At 43.2% G+C, this 18,668-nt stretch overlaps 2 protein-coding genes across 2 annotated transcripts; one reads left to right on the forward strand and one right to left on the reverse strand.

The window, feature by feature from the left end:
* Positions 1–2,437: 2,437 nt before the first annotated feature.
* LOC115555696 (mitochondrial coenzyme A transporter SLC25A42-like) lies at positions 2,438–9,039 on the reverse strand. Its single transcript, XM_030372695.1, has 8 exons — positions 8,723–9,039; positions 8,283–8,394; positions 7,763–7,862; positions 6,701–6,726; positions 6,088–6,254; positions 5,236–5,352; positions 4,486–4,637; positions 2,438–3,948 (listed from the first exon to the last, which is right to left on the reverse strand). Exons 2-8 carry the CDS (start codon positions 8,349–8,351, stop codon positions 3,620–3,622), a joined length of 960 nt encoding a protein of 319 aa, XP_030228555.1. The 5' UTR covers positions 8,352–8,394; positions 8,723–9,039; the 3' UTR covers positions 2,438–3,619.
* A 225-nt stretch (positions 9,040–9,264) lies between these two features.
* Positions 9,265–17,726, forward strand: LOC115555694 (MAU2 chromatid cohesion factor homolog). Its single transcript, XM_030372694.1, has 18 exons — positions 9,265–9,573; positions 9,905–9,988; positions 10,183–10,278; positions 10,382–10,476; positions 10,993–11,020; positions 11,165–11,320; positions 12,040–12,186; positions 12,290–12,380; positions 12,588–12,691; positions 13,687–13,764; positions 14,126–14,191; positions 14,286–14,369; positions 14,937–14,986; positions 15,243–15,320; positions 15,483–15,594; positions 16,016–16,106; positions 16,728–16,855; positions 17,001–17,726. The coding sequence occupies exons 1-18, from the start codon at positions 9,340–9,342 to the stop codon at positions 17,073–17,075; spliced, it is 1,797 nt and encodes a 598-aa protein (XP_030228554.1). The 5' UTR covers positions 9,265–9,339; the 3' UTR covers positions 17,076–17,726.
* The last annotated feature ends 942 nt before the right edge of the window (positions 17,727–18,668 follow it).

The following is an 18,668-nucleotide window of genomic DNA, read 5'->3' on the forward strand; positions in this document are numbered from 1 at the left end:
TGTTGTGTGTGTGTGTGTGTGTGTATGTGTATGTATGTAGGCATATGTTGTGTGTGTGTGTGTGTGTGCATGTCCATGTGTGTGCGCCTGAGCATGTGTGTGTGTGTGTGTGTGTATGTGTCCCTTCGTGTGCACTAGCGGCAGCCACTTGGAGCCCCTATTTGATTGAGTGAAGCCCAGTATAGCCTGAACACTCCCTCTAATGGAAGAGCAGGGCCCAGCAGCTCCGTAATGCTCTGACCCCAGAGCTTTTACTGCACTGCCAGCCGATAAGTGGCAATATGCTGGATCTTATAAAATTAACAAGACTATGCCATGAGAGAGAGAGGTAGTGGGAGAGCGAGAGAGAGAGAGAGAGAGAGAGGGAGAGAGAGAGAGAGAGAGAGAGAGAGAGAGAGTGTTTAAAGAGGGAGAGGGAGCACAGAGGATTCGCGTAGGACACAGGATGACATACCCAGCATGCCGTGCATGCGCGCATGCAAAGGATCGGAGCAACTCTTAGAGATTTATTGTCACAATTGTGCAATTTTATTTGTCTGCTTTCTTCTCTTTTCAGGGCCCATGTTTACAGGCCGACATAACAGGGCTGTTTATGTTAGCCATAATGTCTTTCAGGTTATTTTAAAGGGTGCAGCCTTTATGGAAACGGCTCTTCAAACTATGGTTTTCTGTGAGGTTGGCTGACACAGCAGCCACAGAGAGCTGATAAGGCTTTTCCCGTGCCAGAAGATAGTTTAAATATTTTGATGTGCATCGTATATTCTTCCCTTAACGACGTTAAGGGCTGTATGATTCACGCCGAAAGTCGATTATGAATTATTATTAATAATCGTTGTGCTTTCAAAGCAGTGTCTTCTCACTGAGCGAACCTGTGTAGGACAGAATATACTACGCATAAATACATGTGCTGCCGTTTAGCGGGCCTCTTTACCCTGCGCACTGTGATTCCTCTCGCAGCAGCATCACCTTCTCACCTTTCCCACACGGCCTTGGTTTGTGTGTGTGTGCGTCTGCAAAGGCTTTTTTGTTTGTTCGCATAATTGCATCCAGTGAGTTGGCGTGAAAGACGTGAAAGAAAGCGTGTGTGTTTGTGTGTGTGCGTGTGCGTGTGTGTTTGTGTGCGTGCGTGTGTGTGTGCACGTGTGTGTGCGCGTGTGTGTGTGCGAGTGTGTGTGTAAAACAGTATTGACTGCTGTGTGTCTGTTGTGTTTGTGTGTGTGTGTGTGTGTTCCAGCAGAGGCTACTTATTTGTGTAAATTATTCATGCGAGATTTGAATACATGCAAATGCGTCACTCTCCTCTCTTGGCCCGGATCCAGGTTACCCATGGCAACCACGCTTGCAAGAGGCATCATTTCGCCGCCCGCACCACCACCACCACCACCACCACCACCGCCGCCGCCGCCAACACCAGCACCAGCACCACCACCACCGCCACCACCACCACCACCGCCGCCAACACCAGCACCAGCACCAGCCCCCCACCCCCTCTTCCTCCGGCGGCTCCGCCCCTCCTGACCACGCTAGCGCGCTCCCAGCAGCATCCTTGTCTCGCTTGTCGCTCTGTCAAGCTGGGTGGCTGCTCACGGTAGGGTGGCACGCCGGTGTCCCACAATTCATAGTCAAGGTCAAGGTGGCAGGGGGGAGGGACGGGGGAAGGGGGGGGCACAGTGTTTTAGGGCGGGGGCAGGTTCACGGACCAGACTCCCTCACATGCGCCCGTGAAGGAGATGACACGGTGGGCAGAGGGGTTTTAGGGGTGAGGGGGTCCTGTCACCACCAGGGGGGGGGGGGGGGGGGTACAGATGGTACACAGTCACCGGCCGCTCAGCCTCACCGCTCGTGCGCAGTCGCCCACATGACACGCTGGAATAAATGCCGGCCGCCACCCTTTAGCGCGCGTATCAAATCGATGGCTCATTTCGCTAAAAGCTTCCATTAGACTTTGTCTGTGTGTGCGTGGGCGTTTGTGTGTGTTTTATATTTGCCCTGCTTTATGGTGTAATTGTAATTGTGTGTACAGTTGGAATAGGGGTGACTTGTCAGTCCGACAACCTGTGTGTTTATATTAAATCTATTTTAGCACTTGCAACAATAAACATTGGTAAGCATATGTATTCCACATAAAGCACAATAAACTGTACACAGAACCACAACCATGTCCACCCAAGCGCAGCCAATAAGATGGACCAAAATCAGTGGCAGTGAATAAAGGTCAAGTTCAGGTCATAGGTGATCAATGCCCTAACTAAACTTCATAATGGTCCGTGTAGCATAGAGCTCAACGAGTTAACGGCAGCTGCTCAATGCTACCATCTACTGGCCATTTAAAAAAATGCTTTTCAAATGATATCAAAATTCTAATATTGGGTAGGCACCAATTACTATCATTGATTGGCCCATTGCTCTCTCTAGTGGTTGAAATAATATACTGCTAAGAGTGATAAAACATCTTTATTATTGCAAGGAGGGATTTTTCCTTAAAACATCAGAGCATTTCAATACATATATATATATATATACATTTAGAATATTGCACTCATCCAAGTGGGATGACGATGAACGTATGAATAATGACTATTTCCATACACTGTAACATAAAGAGAGATAAGGGCTTTGGCAGACTACGACATGTCCCCAACATAATCTTGACAATATGAAGAAGAGGTTAGAATATAAGTGACATATTGCACATTTTCCCAATAATCTCTTGGCTAAAATTGTTACGGTCCTTTCCATTCAACCTATACTGCCTCCAGGGATAAGGGCATAGAAACTACTGAAACCCTTCCTTCAGTGCTTAACACTTGGCAGGGAAACTGCACAGGCCTGCTTGCACAATCACCCACCAACAAAACATTCCACTGTGCCCCACTGTATCAAAAGGGGGTGTAGTCTTACTGGTCTAGATTTCCACCATTCAAAGAAATGTTTGCTCCTCAGTTTATAGTGTGCAACAACTTAAGCTTAAATGATGATTAGTTTGATCCATATGCTCAAATTATACAAGGCCATGCGTACGCACTTGTTTGTTTGTGTTTAACACATCAAATATTAATTAAAAAAAACAATAAATTACAAATGATATGACTCAAACAATAAAACACAAACACACACACACACACACACACACACACACACACACACACACACACACACACACACACACACACACACACACACACACACACACACACACACACATAAAAGGAGTTAAAATAAACAAACAGGATCCATGTATGTCTTACAGGTAAAAAAGCATGGCTCTTAAAAGCAGCCTTGCTAACCATTATCATTGTGTTGCCACTCTGAATTGGTTTTCACCACACAATTGTCTCTGAAGAGCATCAACTTAAGTGTGTTTTCGCACTGTGTGATTTCCTAAGCCTTATCAGAAGCCCTATGTGCATTGCGTGAGCGCGTGTGCATGTGCAACCAACTCTGGACACCGCCCCCTTGCAACCGCACTACACATTGGTGGACCGAAATAAGAGTGCGCATTGCCACCAGCCTGCGGTGAGCTGGCACACGTTGTTGTGCCATGCATGATGTGGCATACCTCCCGCATCACGTAACATGCGTCGGCGAGTTCAGGACTACTCTGCTGCCCCCTGCTGGTTCAGTGAGGGAAGTGCCCGGCCCGACGAAACCTGCTCAGCATGTCGTGCGCGAGGTCGAATGTGCTGAAGCTCACGCCCACGGCGATGGGGCCCTTGACCCAGTTCATGCTCAGGCCCTTGTAGAGGCCGCGGACCACGCCCTCCGTAGTGACGATGTGGCGCAGGGTGCCCAGCACGGTGCCGTAGCAGGCGCCACCGGTGACCCCGGCCGTCTGCATGCGCCGGCGGACCACGTCCAACGGGTAGGACGCCGACTGGCCGATCATGCCCGCGCACGCCCCGAAGGCCAGCCGCTCGTGGGGGTAGGGCTGGGCACGCCTCGTCTTCTCTGGAGGGTTAGAGGGGGGGTCCATTAAGATCACAGAGCTTTGAGTTATACAGGGAACGGGCTAACCTAGCAATTGTTTTTGCTTGCCACTTGGTTCAAGGAACATCCTTACTGTACTGACAGCGATATATGGTTGATTCTCCTTCTTCTGAGAAATACTTACAATACAATTACTAACTTCTACTTATTGTACTTATTGTAAATCGCTTTGGATAAAAAAATCTGCTAAATACCCTAAATATAAATCGCAATGTAAGATACTTAATCTCTGTAAATTACCAAGAAAAGGTACAATGTTGAAGTATGTACTCATGTTGCCCGATATATATATATATATATATCTTTTGGAACAACCCCTGTTTTAGATTTTCAGTACAAATTTTGGGTTGGACAAGAAAAGGTTGATCATTTAGGATCCGATAATAAAGGGCCGACCAATGCTGTGCAACAGTAAGTTGAAGTTGCGTCACATTCTAAGACAAAAGGATAAGACGATTTTTTCCGAAAGATCCAGCAGGCCGTGGGCAGTGGTTGTACCTGTGTGCAGCTTCTTGAGGCTCTCGTAGGTGAAGAAGGTGATGCCTGCGTAGGGGATGACCCCCAGGATGGTGGGGATGAAGCCGCGGTAGAGCGTCCTCAGGCCCTCCTCCTGGGAGATCCGCACAAACACGTGCAGGATGTTGCTGTACCTGTTGGAGGGTTTGGGGGTCAAATGCTCAGGTCAATACAGTACGATACACTCATCTATGGGTTGCTGGAGACACTAAGAGGTTGATATTATCTTTCATCTATCTAACCATTGTTCAGCAGGGATCGTCTCTTTAAGATTAAGCACTCTTGGCCTGCATCGCCATGGGTTATTCATACCCCACATCAATGATAAAATGGACCGCATTTATTCAGCGCTTTTCTAACCAGTGGCCGCTCAAAGCGCTTTACAATATCGCCTTACGTTCCCCCATTCACGCACAAGTTCACACACCGACGGCGTTGTCAACCACGCAAGGCGTCAGCCAGCTCGTCATGATCAGTTAGGGTGAGGCGTCTCGCTCAGGGACACCTCGACACTAGCAGCTAGGAGGAGCCGGGGATCGAACTAGCAACCTCCCCGTGACCAGCCAACCAGCTCTAGCTCCTTAGCCACATGCCGCCCAACAGCACAAAGTAACTCCACTCCAATAACCCCCCCCCCCCCTTGCACATAAACACCCAGCAGTGGTTGGGACCCTTGGCCCAGAGAGCCCCCGGGGTATTCCGGGATGTATATTCTGGGAGGTGAATACGTACATTTCTCTGGCCGTCACGGCCATCCTGGCCCGTACCATGTCCAGCGGGTAGGTGAGCATAGTGGCGGTGGTGCCAGCCAGGGAGCCCGCAAGGAAGCGGGGGAGGGGGGGCAGGGCTCTGTGGGGGGGGGGGGGGGGGGGGGGGGGGGGGGGGGGGGGGGGGGGACGACAGTCAACAGATTATTATCAATGACATATGAGGTAGGAGGGAAATATGTTTACAGGACCCCTTTGCGTTGTGTATGAGAGCAAGGTGTTTGGAGAATAGTCGGTAGGTGTCCACTTTGATGCACTTAAATGCATGGTTGTATGAGTGATCTAAGTACCATTGACAGTGGCCCGTTGGTGGAGTGGGTGTGGCTGATCGTCCGGCCTGAGTCACGACTGATTTGACCGGCTGAGCCGGCACACATGCGGTGCCAACCAGGCATCGAGGCACACAGGTTAAACCGGCCATTAACACACACAATCCAGGAAGCTCAGACACATCCCTAGAGAATGACATATCTGCCTGTAACGTTCTTTTACCTCTGCATTAAACCGCTTTTCTACTTCATCTGCCTTGCCACCAACTGTGGCACAAGTAACTGCTCCGGTAAAATATGTGACTCTACTTCACCGGTCCTACTTGAACTACTAAAACCCCCAAAGACAATAGAAACAATCACAACAGCAATGTCAGTAAAGCACAAACATCCACTAACTCAAGTACGGCCATCCTTTTTAACATTCCTCGACCACCTCGACCGACACGCACGCACACACACACACACACACACACACACACACACACACACACACACACACACACTCTATAAACATGTGGTATTAATAGGGATTTCGGGGTCCTTACTTCCCCTGGAAGCCGTAGTGGGCTCCCAGTATGCTCTTGTACTGGTCGTGGGAGCAGAACTGGATGGCGGCGTAGGGGACGACCCGCACCATGGTGGCCGAGTTCCCCCTCCAGAGGCTGAGGAAGCCGTCCTTCAGGTAGGTACAGTACAGCAGACGGAGGGCCTCCTGCCAACACACACACACACACACACACACACACACACACACGAACACATACACAACCACACACCCACCGAAACGAATTAACACATGCATCCACATGAATGAACACACAGACACAGGAATTAACACATACACAACCACACGCACACACAACCCCACACACACACAACCCCACAAAAACACACCCACACGAATGAACACACACACACACACACACACACACACACACACAAACACGCAAACACACTTCAATTACAAAATGAATTGTATAGTCTTATGTAATAATGCAAATGCACAAATAAAATGCTGGGTTTGTAAATGGAAGTAAACCACTAAACACTTTTCAGTGAGAGAGTGAGGCTTATGAAGGACGGACCATTGAACAACTTATCAGAGTGAAATGGGAGATGGGAAATGTTTCAACAGGGTGAAGAGAAATGAAAGCTCACCTTAGCTGAGAATCTGTTTGAGGACACTGCAACGAGAGAGAGAGAGAGAGAGAGAGAGAGAGAGAGAGAGAGAGAGAGAGAGAGAGAGAGAGAGAGAGAGAGAGAGAGAGAGAGAGAGAGAGAGAGAGAGAGAGAGAGAGAGAGAGAGAGAGAGAGAGAGAGAGAGAGAGAGAGAGAGAGAGAGAGAGAGTTAAATTAATTCCTTGGCAGGCTTAAAAACATCGACTAAGAAGATTAACATTTGGTCACAGGCACAACCAGACTCAAACAGATGTAGACAGATTAGGCCGACACTTAAAGGATAAGGCTCACAGAATGATCTGGTTGTTTGTGTTTCATTCTGTCAAAATACACTAAATGACCACATCCAGCAAGTTTTTCTTCCTGGTCCTGTTAACAAACTAATGACTCATATGTAATCTGTTACGTTGCTAATGCAAACAAACAGGTCAGGGAAGTCCTGTCGCCTTATAGGTCGGAACTTAACTCCTCACTCCAGTATACAGAGAAGACTTAAGAATCTTTACCAACACCTTAAACACTTTTGTTGTTGTTGGTGTCCTGATGCACTTGTTATGGTCGATGACACAGAAAATAAACACCTGTGTATGTACCATGACTCCATTGTGCTCAAGTCAAAGTTGTGCGTCACAATGGAGATGTTACAGGGAAGAGATGCAGACCCCCAGAGAAACTCTGCCTCAGCAGTGAGCTGTGCTGAACAAACTTTGCTCTGTGCTGTGCTTTTATGCGTTTCTCTGGAGAGAGAGCGGATAGGCCTGACTCATAGCTGCCACACACGAGACAGAAAACATGTCTTAGCAATAAAATAATACCAGTCATATCTACTCACGGTTGAGGGAACAAGTAAAATGTAGAATTTGTAAAAATAAATAAAATAAAGAATAATCCATTCACATGAACAAAGAATTGTTATGCGTATATCAAGAAGAATAGATCTAATATTATTCCAATTCTATAAACAATGCATTTAAGGTTATTATAATGGCTACAATAGAATAATATATTTCTGATCATATTTGAGTGTTTTTTTCTTCTTGCCTTGAAAGATTATCTTAGTGCGATCCAAAGGCGCAATGGCTGTTTTGGCAACAGCCCCAGCAACAGCCCCACAGACAAGGGAGTCCAGCACAGTCCATCTCTGTAGAGATCCATTTTCAAACACGCAACACCAAACAGCAAACACACAAGACACAAGAAGCATTATTACACTCACAGGCATACATTTAGGTCACATTGTCTTGCTATAAAAAGCTTAAGCCAATTTGAAAATGCAACATTTTAGGACTAGACTTTATTATTAAATATGCACAAGAAAATTAAACCAAACCACAAATCATGAGGCACCTAAAAAACAAAGCAAAACCTAAGCAGGTACGGTGCAATTAACTAATGTATGCACAATTGATTAGGATTGATTTGTTGAGTACACAAAGCCTGCATGAAAAAAATAATGCAATACACGACTTTACGAAATAAAATCTTGCAAATAATTGTCCATGCAGTTCCCCCATAAGGTCTGGTTATCAGGGGATCTCCTTACACATCCTTGTCAACTCACGTTTGGTTGAGCAGAGGGCGACAGGGTCAGCACTGTGGCCTGGGCGACGGGTATTCCCGGGTGGTCCATGTGTGCGATTGTGCAATCACGTCACTCCGCAAGCAGCCAAACACTACCGAGATATAATAGAGTAGTGCACAATTGCAATGTTATGTAATTCTTCGTAAATTAACGACGATATTTGGGGCTGAACGCAACTGTAAGGTCAACTATCAGGTTGCAATAAAGAAAAAAGAAAAAAAGGATACAGGACGGTATACTTAAATTTAGTAATTTAAGATGTTAAATGTTGATAAATAATGGGGTTAGTCATTGGTAAATGTGTCCAAAATTAAATAGACTGTATAGGAAACAGCAATGTTTAGATCACCAATCTGTGATTAAAAGACGGATTTACAATCCGGTAAGAGATTATCGACACATTTCATTTATTTATTTACCTTTGTTTTCTTAAACAAATGTATACAATCGTCTGGTCGTCAACTTGTCAGTCGACATGGATCTCGATTCCTTTGCACGCATTTGTTGTTTGCTGGAAGGCGCTGCAGTCTTGCACCGACCCAATGTTGATGTTTGGACGGAGAATGAACACGACAGCTGTCACGACGACGACGACAGGTGTCTATTTTAAGATTGTCTGAGCTAAGATTTTCGCATGAAGTTTCTGGTGGCTTCTGCAAAGGAGATTGTTTAGGCTATGGGAGGTTACAGTTCGTGGGCATGTATCTTCTATTTTGGACTACAATACCCAAGACGGACACTCGCTGGTGTAGTCTCGCGTGACTACTAACACGGATGGGTTGCCAGGTAGTAGATAATTTCAAGCTTTGCAATGCATGTAATTTTGTTTTATTTGTTTAGCTGTTAATTTTTATAGTTGTTCCAGGGACGAAACGTTCTACGTTTAAACACAGCTTACAAACACATTGTTTTTATTTCAAATGTACACTGTATGCAGACTTTAACAGGCCCACGGCTGCCTACACTTTTCTTCTGCGAATCTGGCACCCACGGAAGCTCTCCGTAGAGCTGAAAACTTGTTGTTGTTGTCGGGAAAATGGCGTCTAATGTAGAGGCCCCAGAACCCTGGTACCTCGCCCTGCTCGGTTTTGCTGAGCATTTCCGAACTTCGAGTCCCCCTAAAATTCGACTATGTGTTCACTGCCTGCAAGCCGTCTTCCAGTTTGAACCTCCGCAGAGGATTGAGGCCCGGACGCATCTCCAGCTCGGCTCGGTTCTCTACCATCACACGAAGAACATCGAGCTGGCCAAGGACCACCTCGAGAAAGCGGTAAGGGAGAGTGGCTTCAGGGAAAGAGCAGTGTTGTAGCAGGAAAGAGGATGGGCACGGGCCCCATCTAAATCCACATTCAATGATTCAATAAGTCAATAAATACAGGATGTATGTCAGCGATTTCGTGTAAAGGTCTCAATTAATGACGCGAACGCAACCCAAAAACTCACGAGCAGCCCGGAAGTATGCGCCGCGTTGTAAATGCATTTTATCATCATTTTATGAGACTGCAAACCGTCAGGGCGATTTATATGCATATTTACATTTTATATTACTTTGTGGACAATATGACGTGACTCATTTGTTATTTTGATGCTTTGTTTTGCAGTGGTATATAGCTCAACAGGTCCCTCAGTTTGAAGATGTCAAATTTGAGGCTGCAAGTATTTTGTCCGAAATATTCTGCCAACAGGTTAGTGTACATCTCTCTGAGGAAATCTGTTTTGCAAATCTTTATTTATTCCTCACAGTAACAGTTGTGTATGTTAGTAACCGTTTATTATCTTCCTGTATGCAACATATGTCAAGAACAATTTGAAACTGACGTTGTGGAATATTTCTTGTGAATACTATGATTTGTGAGTGATTATGAACTATTTCTTCTAGAATTTGGTGGATTCCGCAAAGCCCCTCCTGCGAAAGGCTATTCAGATATCTCAACAAACTCCATACTGGCACTGCAGACTACTGTTCCAATTGGCAGTATGTACCTTAACATATGACGACTTGCAATGCACAAGCAACTCTGCACTTATTCAAAATAACATATGAGGCTCATACACAATGAACCATGTGATTCCATCAGCAACTCCATACCCTGGAGAAGGACCTGGTGTCTGCCTGTGATCTGCTTGGGGTTGGAGCGGAGTATGCCCGAGTGGTGGGCTCAGAATACACAAGGTATGTTGATTGATTTGATGATTACAATTGTTTATCATGCTTTCCCAGCAAAGGCCCACACAGGGCATATTACTCAGTGGTTGCTGAGGTAGTGTGTTAAGACTGTGACTGTACTTTTCACAAGGCAGACATTTTTAAATAGGCAAGAGATTGGGAAAATATCAATCTTTTGCATGCAATTACTAGCATCATCCAGATTATCCTTTCTAAGCTTTGTAGAAATGTTTGTCTAGAAGCTGGAACACGGGGCACAAGCTTTCCTTTCATTCTCTTCTTTTATTATTTTATTGTATTTGTTTCTTTTCTTGCTCTTGGATTCTTAGAGTTCCAATCCTTTTAGAATTTAGGGGATTTCTTAAGCCATAGAAAATGTTGTGTTTGTGGATAGTTTTAGTGATAATTTATAGAAATATACATGCATTTATAACCACTATTTAAATCCAAGTGGGTTTTCATAGTGATTGTAATTGAATAAAACCCACTAATTTGTTATGATCTGGGATTTCTTTTCAACAGGGCATTGTTTACCTTAAGCAAAGGAATGGTAAGTGATCCGATAATATTCAAAAAGCTTCTCCAAATCCTGTATTGCTAAGTTCCAATGTTTTTCAAACAGTTGTTTACTTTTCTCTTGCAGTTATGTCATATATAAGGTGTGTGTGTGTGTCTGTGTCTGTGTGTGTTACAGCTGATGCTGATGGAGAAGAAGCTGAGTGAAGTGCACCCTCTGCTCACTCTGTGTGGGACCATCGTGGAGAACTGGCAGGGAAACCCCATCCAGAAGGAGTCTCTCAGGGTGTTCTTCCTCATCCTGCAGGTGACGCACTACCTGGACGCTGGACAGGTGAGAGATGGATTACATTTACATTAACATTTAGGGCATTTAGCAGACCTTGCAGTGAGGTTGTTCATAGAACCAAGGGACAAGCACTTAGGTTAATCCGTTCCCCGTATACAACAAAGCTGGCTAGGATAAAAATGCTACACGTTGCTAACTACCATTTTTAATTGCAAGGGCGTACAACATACAATAAGTGTGTACAATAAATTGCAAGACGTGCATCCTTCAGAATATCTATTATATATGATCTACCGGTATTTAGATTATATTTAGATTATCTATTATTATTATGTATCATACCATATCATATATCTTATTACACTGATTGTACAGAATAGGTCTCGGGTGATTAACCGAAAGTATTGTATTTGAAATTGACTCTTAAATCTATTATATAATAACTAGGATATCATTTGCCTATAAGGCTGTTTGAGAGTGTGGTTATATGATATTCTGATATGATATTCTGACTGATGGACGCACACATTGGTTTGCTGCAATGTAAGTGTTGGCCAATACTGCTTATCAATACTCGCAGGCAAACGGTCCAATGCTGAGCAACGATTCTAATTAATCACTCCTTATCTTCTCTTGTTCCTTGTGCTCTCTATCTTCTATATTTTGTTATAGAACATAATGATTCATGATTCAACATGTATTCTGTTTAATCTGATCTAATTTTATAAAAAAAAAATCGTTATTATATTTTCTAATTCTGTCAGGTGAAGAGTGTGAAGCCATGTTTGAAGCAATTGCAGCAATGCATCCAAACCATCTCTACACTCCATGATGACGAAATCCTTCCCAACAACCCAGCGGACCTCTTTCATTGGCTGCCAAAGGAGCACATGTGTGTCCTCGTGTACCTGGTAGGCCATTCGCCTCTTTCAAACATAACAATAGGTGTCTAGCATATAAAGAGATTCGTTTTTATTTTCCAATGAGTGATACACATCTGATCTCGTTTTGCAGGTGACGGTCATGCACTCCATGCAGGCAGGCTATCTGGAAAAGGCCCAGAAGTACACAGACAAGGCTCTGATGCAGCTGGAGAAACTAAAAAGTGAGCGACAGTCCAGAGATTTCCCTGATTTCACTGTTTCTCCTGTATTACTTCCCATGTATCAATTAGTCTTTGAGCTTCATCGAGTTTCCCTCGCTGATACCCTTTACCCACTGTGTTCATGTTACCCTCGCTGATACCCCTTACCAACTGTGTTCATGTTACCCTGGCTGATACCCCTAACCCACTCTGTTCATGTTCTCCCAGTGCTGGACAGCAGCCCGATCCTGTCCACCTTCCAGGTCATCTTGCTGGAGCACATCATCATGTGTCGACTGGTCACCGGCCACAAGGCCACTGCCTTACAAGAGGTACATCGATGCTGTCTCATTCTTTTTTTGTTTACCAATGTTATCCCACACACACACACACACACACACACACACACACACACACACACACACACACACACACACACACACACACACACACACACACACACACACACACACACACACACACACACACACACACACACACACACACACACACCAGCGCTTGATACTGGAGGGACTTAGGGGCCACTCACACTAGGGCCGTTTGCCTGTTCCGTGCTGCAGGAAGATTCAGCACGATTCCCCCCCTCTCCACTCCCCCCCGCTGGCCTGTGGTCACACTGCTCCCAAAGGCCGTGGCCTGGGCACGATTGCTCCTTCATACATACGTCATCACGTCGTAATACGATAAATACGTCATCCCCAAGCGTCCACGCCGCCATAACAACAATGGAGAACAACAACGTGAATGCTGTCGTCGGCCCAAATTTCAAGTAAACACTCGACTTCACTATCGCACCAACGTAAACCCACTCGTGAACCGCTTGCCGCCATTGTTTAAAATGATTGTTGTGGGGAAGAAGGGCAAGGACCTATAAAGAAAGAAGGGTCGCGCAAGGACTACGTCATCCAGCTCACGTTGCGTATCCGCGCAATAGCATCTGTACTTTGGCCACAGCACACCTCTCCCAAGTGTGCCGTGGCCATGGGGCTGTTCCGCGCTGGAATACGGATGGCGTGGTCACACTAGCCAAACGTTCTAGACTTAAGTGTGCAAATGAGCTCGGGCACGGGGCCGCGGCCCTAGTGTGAGCGGCCCGTACGACCTGGTACTCCCGGGCTCCCCCAGGAGCACCATATCGATACCGAACTTAGTGCGGACACCCGATCGACATAGCCCACTGCCTTAGGAGCTGAGTGAGTTCTCAGGTACCTCGGACCTCATCTTGGAAGAGCATTAAGGGATGTGGTTCTGAATGATGGGCAGCATATAGCTGTTAATATTGACTTTCCGGCCCCTGTCTTTCCAGATCTCTCAAGTGTGTCAGTTGTGCCAGCAGTCTCCGCGGTTATTCACCAACCACGCGGCTCAGCTGCACACACTATTGGTTTGTACATTTTTGTCGCCACTCCACTAACTCTGCAATAGAAGGGTGAGCAAAGTCTGTTTCAAAGGGGCTCTTTCGTCGTCCTAGTAGTGCATCAAATGTATCGCAGGCTACAATGACACCGAAGAAACTGGGCTGTGTCTTACTTGAATTGTGTTGAATAAAATTGATAGTCGGTCTACTTTATAATTGCCGTAAATTGCTCTTCATAAAACATTGCCTGGTAATTCAAACAAAAGGAAAAAACAACCATCTTTCTTTGGATGTGTATAGCATAATATGACAGTCTATCATCCATATGCAGAGAAACAGGTTCTTACAGCCTACATTTGCTCACTCACTGAACGTATTTGTTTGTTAGGGTCTTTACTGTATCTCGGTGAACTGTATGGACAACGCTGAGGCCCAGTTTACCACAGCTTTACAGGTGAGTGCATAGAGAAATGGGGCAGCTCTTCTCCTTGATATGCACTGCATAAACTGTGTGTAGTATGAGCCCAACATTCTGTTTTGCATTCCAGCTCACGTCACACCAGGAACTTTGGACTTTTATCGTTACTAACCTGGCCAGTGTCTACATTAGGGAGGGCAACAGACACCAGGAGGTTTGTGGAATTTATTGTTGCTTAATGGTGTGTGTGTGTGTGTGTGTGTGTGTGTGTGTCCAATTTATCGAATCATGTTTGCAATGTATATATTTTTTACAGTCATAGATTTGTGTACCTTTTTAAATATATAGTAATAAATAGGATTTCTCAACCCATTCACTTGCACAGCAAGACACAAACGGTTCCTGTAACCAACCAGCAGGGGTCCCCGTTGAGCCGTACTTTTACAGACATGACCAAACCTGGTTGATGTATTGAGTGCAATCGACTGATCAACGTTATTACATCTCTCGATTATGTTTTATACTTTTATGTTACTATAACACAGTGTGGTATATTTAGTCTTTCCCTATTAAGCTTTTTATAAATGATCATACATCATCACACGACTTTCCATTCCTCCCCTTTTTGTAAGCAACATTTATTTAGTTCAATAAATATTGGTATACTTTAGGCTAAAGCACCAATTAAATAATTGGCACAGATTTTTTGTAATTGATTTAACAGTTACTGAGAATAAATGGTTTTACATCTCCTGAGATCAACATTCTGTTGTTCTTTCAGCTGTACAGTCTCCTCGAGAGAATCAATCCGGACCTCAACTTCCCCGTCAGGTAAAAAGAAACGTTGCATTTAACCAAAATGAGCTCTTGTTTAACTCTTCCTCAGTTTTCACAGTTTAAACACAGTAAATAAGCAATACAACAAACAAATTTGTGTCATTTACCTATCGATTCCTTGAGACTTTTTGCAAGCAGTTAAATTGGAGAAGCTTCTCATGTTACGATCATCCAGAGGTAAATTAGGGGATGTATAAACCAAACATGTGATCGCCATTACCTTGAGACCGTTGTTGTCTTGTTCCTTCAGCTCCCACTGCCTCCGGGCCGCTGCCTTCTACATCAGGGGACTCCTGTCCTTCTTCCAGGGACGCTACAACGAAGCCAAGTAGGAAAACCCCTCGCAGCATTGCTACACAACTCACAGAACAACTCACAGAACAACTCATCAGTCACTCTTACATTGAAACCCTCCCCACCTCCATCGGTACAAACGGAAGCTAGAAGCTGTCTTCTCATATCCATCCTTCGATGTTCTCTCTTGTGGCAGACGTTTCCTGAGAGAGACCCTGAAGATGTCTAACGCAGAGGACCTGAACAGGCTGACGGCGTGCTCTCTCGTTCTGCTCGGTCATATCTTCTACGTCCTGCAAAACCACAGAGTAAGACTGAAACACCTCACCGCCCCCGAGATGACTCTACTTCAACCTTTATCGGAGGTTGACTACTGCCTGTCAATAGTTGGAATACCTCATTTTTTCTATTTCTTCTCGGTTTGCATGATGTTTTGATTCAATATTTACTAAATTGGTACAAGAACGTTACAGATAGAAGCAGCAAAACCTGGTGGCTTGTCCAAAACTAACATCCTAAATCAGTAGTTCTAGATTTGTGATAAGTTCACCTCTGGTTGAAAGTTGCTCTCCAAGAAAGTTCAAGAGATTTCTCCCAGGTAGTGCATTTGTATTAATAACCTTGGTGGATTCAAGATTTGGTTATGGGGGAACATACAATATACATCTCACCGGTTCCTGTTCATCTGATTATATCCTGTTCTAATGAGACGTGTCCTCTGGTCCCCAGGAGAGCAACAACATGGTGGTACCAGCCATGCAGTTGGCCAGTAAGATCCCAGACATGTCTGTCCAGTTGTGGTCTTCTGCGCTGCTCAAAGGTACATTATCGGCACAACATTCTGCTGGTGTGCGTGTTTAGCTGTAATTCAGTGATGTTGGATGTAATCATAATGCAGATTTAATTTGAATTGATTGAGGGTCTTTTACCTTTTTGTTTCTTTGTTTTCTGTAATGAAAGATTAAGGACAGAATAATTCCCTTTTGCCGTATTGTAGATTTTTTATGGAAAGAGTGAAAGCTACAATTGACTAAATCTAGTGGAATGTCCTTGTTCCTCTTTTGGGGATAATATTTTTTCTAATGAAAAGAAGGCTGTATGCAATGGTTATAATCCTATAGCATGCTTCCTTAATTGTACTTGGTTGCGAATACCATTGCATTGCAAGCATAAGGGGATTTGTTTGTTTTTTACGGGGGAATCTTTGGCCGTTAAGAAAACGACATTGGTTGTATTCATTAAGGCTCCACCTGCTAATTCTGGATAAATACACTATGAGTACACTATGTTTTCGTAACTCTGTACGATGTGCATAGATTGTTGAAGATTTATTTTTGAATGGCTCAATAACGAGTGATAAACTCCATAAGCATCATGCAAAGCCACCTCGGGCATAGTTTACAGCTCTTTCTGTACGATGAGTTTAAATGTTTGCTTTCAGATTTGAACAAGGCCTTGGGAAACCCCATGGACGCCCATGAGGCAGCTCAGATGCACCAAACCTTCTCTCAGCAGCTGCTGCAAGACCACATCGCTGCCTGTAGCCTCCCTGAGCATAATCTCATCAGTGTACGTGAACCGCTTTGCTTGATGACCTTTTTTTTGGCAAACGTATAAGTCACCACACTTTCCACTCACTTGTACGTCTACACATGTGCAGTATGTAGTCGCTAAGGTACTATAATCCCAATGTGTTTGTCCTCCTGCATTGCAGTGGACAGATGGACCTCCTCCCGTACAGATCCAGGCCCAGAACGGCCCAACCACCAGCCTGGCAGGCCTGCTATGAGGAACCGTGCTGCCTTCTTTCCTGTGACACTAGCCTCACGAATCCCATTGAATGCTACCAACCGGCTGCCAGAACTCTCTTCTGCCGAGCACTGCATGGATTTAGTAGGTGTACGCATACAGTGCGAGCCTTCACTGAAGTAGCTACAACTGATAATAGTCTTGCTATTATTTAATTAAGTCCTCCATCACTGTTCCATCTGCCCTCTTTGGGGTGCTTCCTGGTTGAAGGTGAATGGCCGACATTTCATCTTGGCGTCGAGCAAGGTGCTAACTTGACGAAACAATGTGTTCTTTACCTCGGATAGCGAGAATCCTTTGCTTTAAGCCAGGTTTTGCCTTCTATGAAAACGTATAGGGTTCATGTAGAGGCGGGTAAAGCTAATTTATTTATTTGTTATTTTTATAACATGCTATTTTTGTGTTATGCTTGGAATTCACTGGTTTGTGTTGATGCAAAGGAGAGAAACCCTTGGTACAAAGTATCTTGCACAGTATTAATGTCGAAATTGATACTATATTTACTTATGTATGTATGTATATATATATATATACATTTTTACAAATATTTTGAATTTGATGGAAATATGGTCTATATTTAGGATGTGGAGGGAGTTCCTTGTGTGCCATTCTTTATAGGATTTCAAATAATCTCAAGCAAATGTAGGTAGTTGCTAGGAAAATACACTCATAACATAACATGCTTCCATAATATATTAATTCCATTTCATGTAATCTTTTTCTTTTTCAAATCATAGTTATCCTCAGATATTCAGAAGTAAACTTTATTTTGTGGTGTATATTTATATACATGTGTATGTATGTGTGTAATGTGTATGTATATGTGTATATATATTTATATGTATATGTGTGTGTGTATATATATATATATGTATATATATATATATATATATATATATATATATATATATATATATATATATATATATATATATATATATATATATATATATGTATATATATATATATATATATATATATATATATATGTATATATATATATATGTGCATATATATATATATGTGCATATATATATATATGTGCATATATATATATATATATGCATATATGCATATATATATATATGTATGCATATATGCATATATATATGTATATATATATGTATATATATATATATATATATATATATATATATATATATATATATACATATATATATATATATACATATATATATATGTATATATATATATATACATATATATATGTGTGTATATATATATATATATATATATATATATATATATATATATATGTATATGTATATATATATATATATATATATATATATGTATATATATATATATATATATATATATATGTATGTATATACACACACAAACACATGTGTATATATGTAGTTAGTTACTTGGTTTATTTTACAGTTTGTATAGACTTGACACAACTTTTATTGTAAAGTGACGTTTTTTTAAGTAAATTGGATAAACGTTTATAAGTATAAACTCGGTGCTTGTTATGTACAGTTCTGTACGAACATATTTTAACCTTGTCTATAGGCCATATTCTATATAAAGCCTATCTTTTTATTGT

The sequence above is a fragment of the Gadus morhua genome, chromosome 12 (genome assembly GCF_902167405.1).
Source record: "Gadus morhua chromosome 12, gadMor3.0, whole genome shotgun sequence".
Taxonomy (NCBI): domain Eukaryota; kingdom Metazoa; phylum Chordata; class Actinopteri; order Gadiformes; family Gadidae; genus Gadus; species Gadus morhua.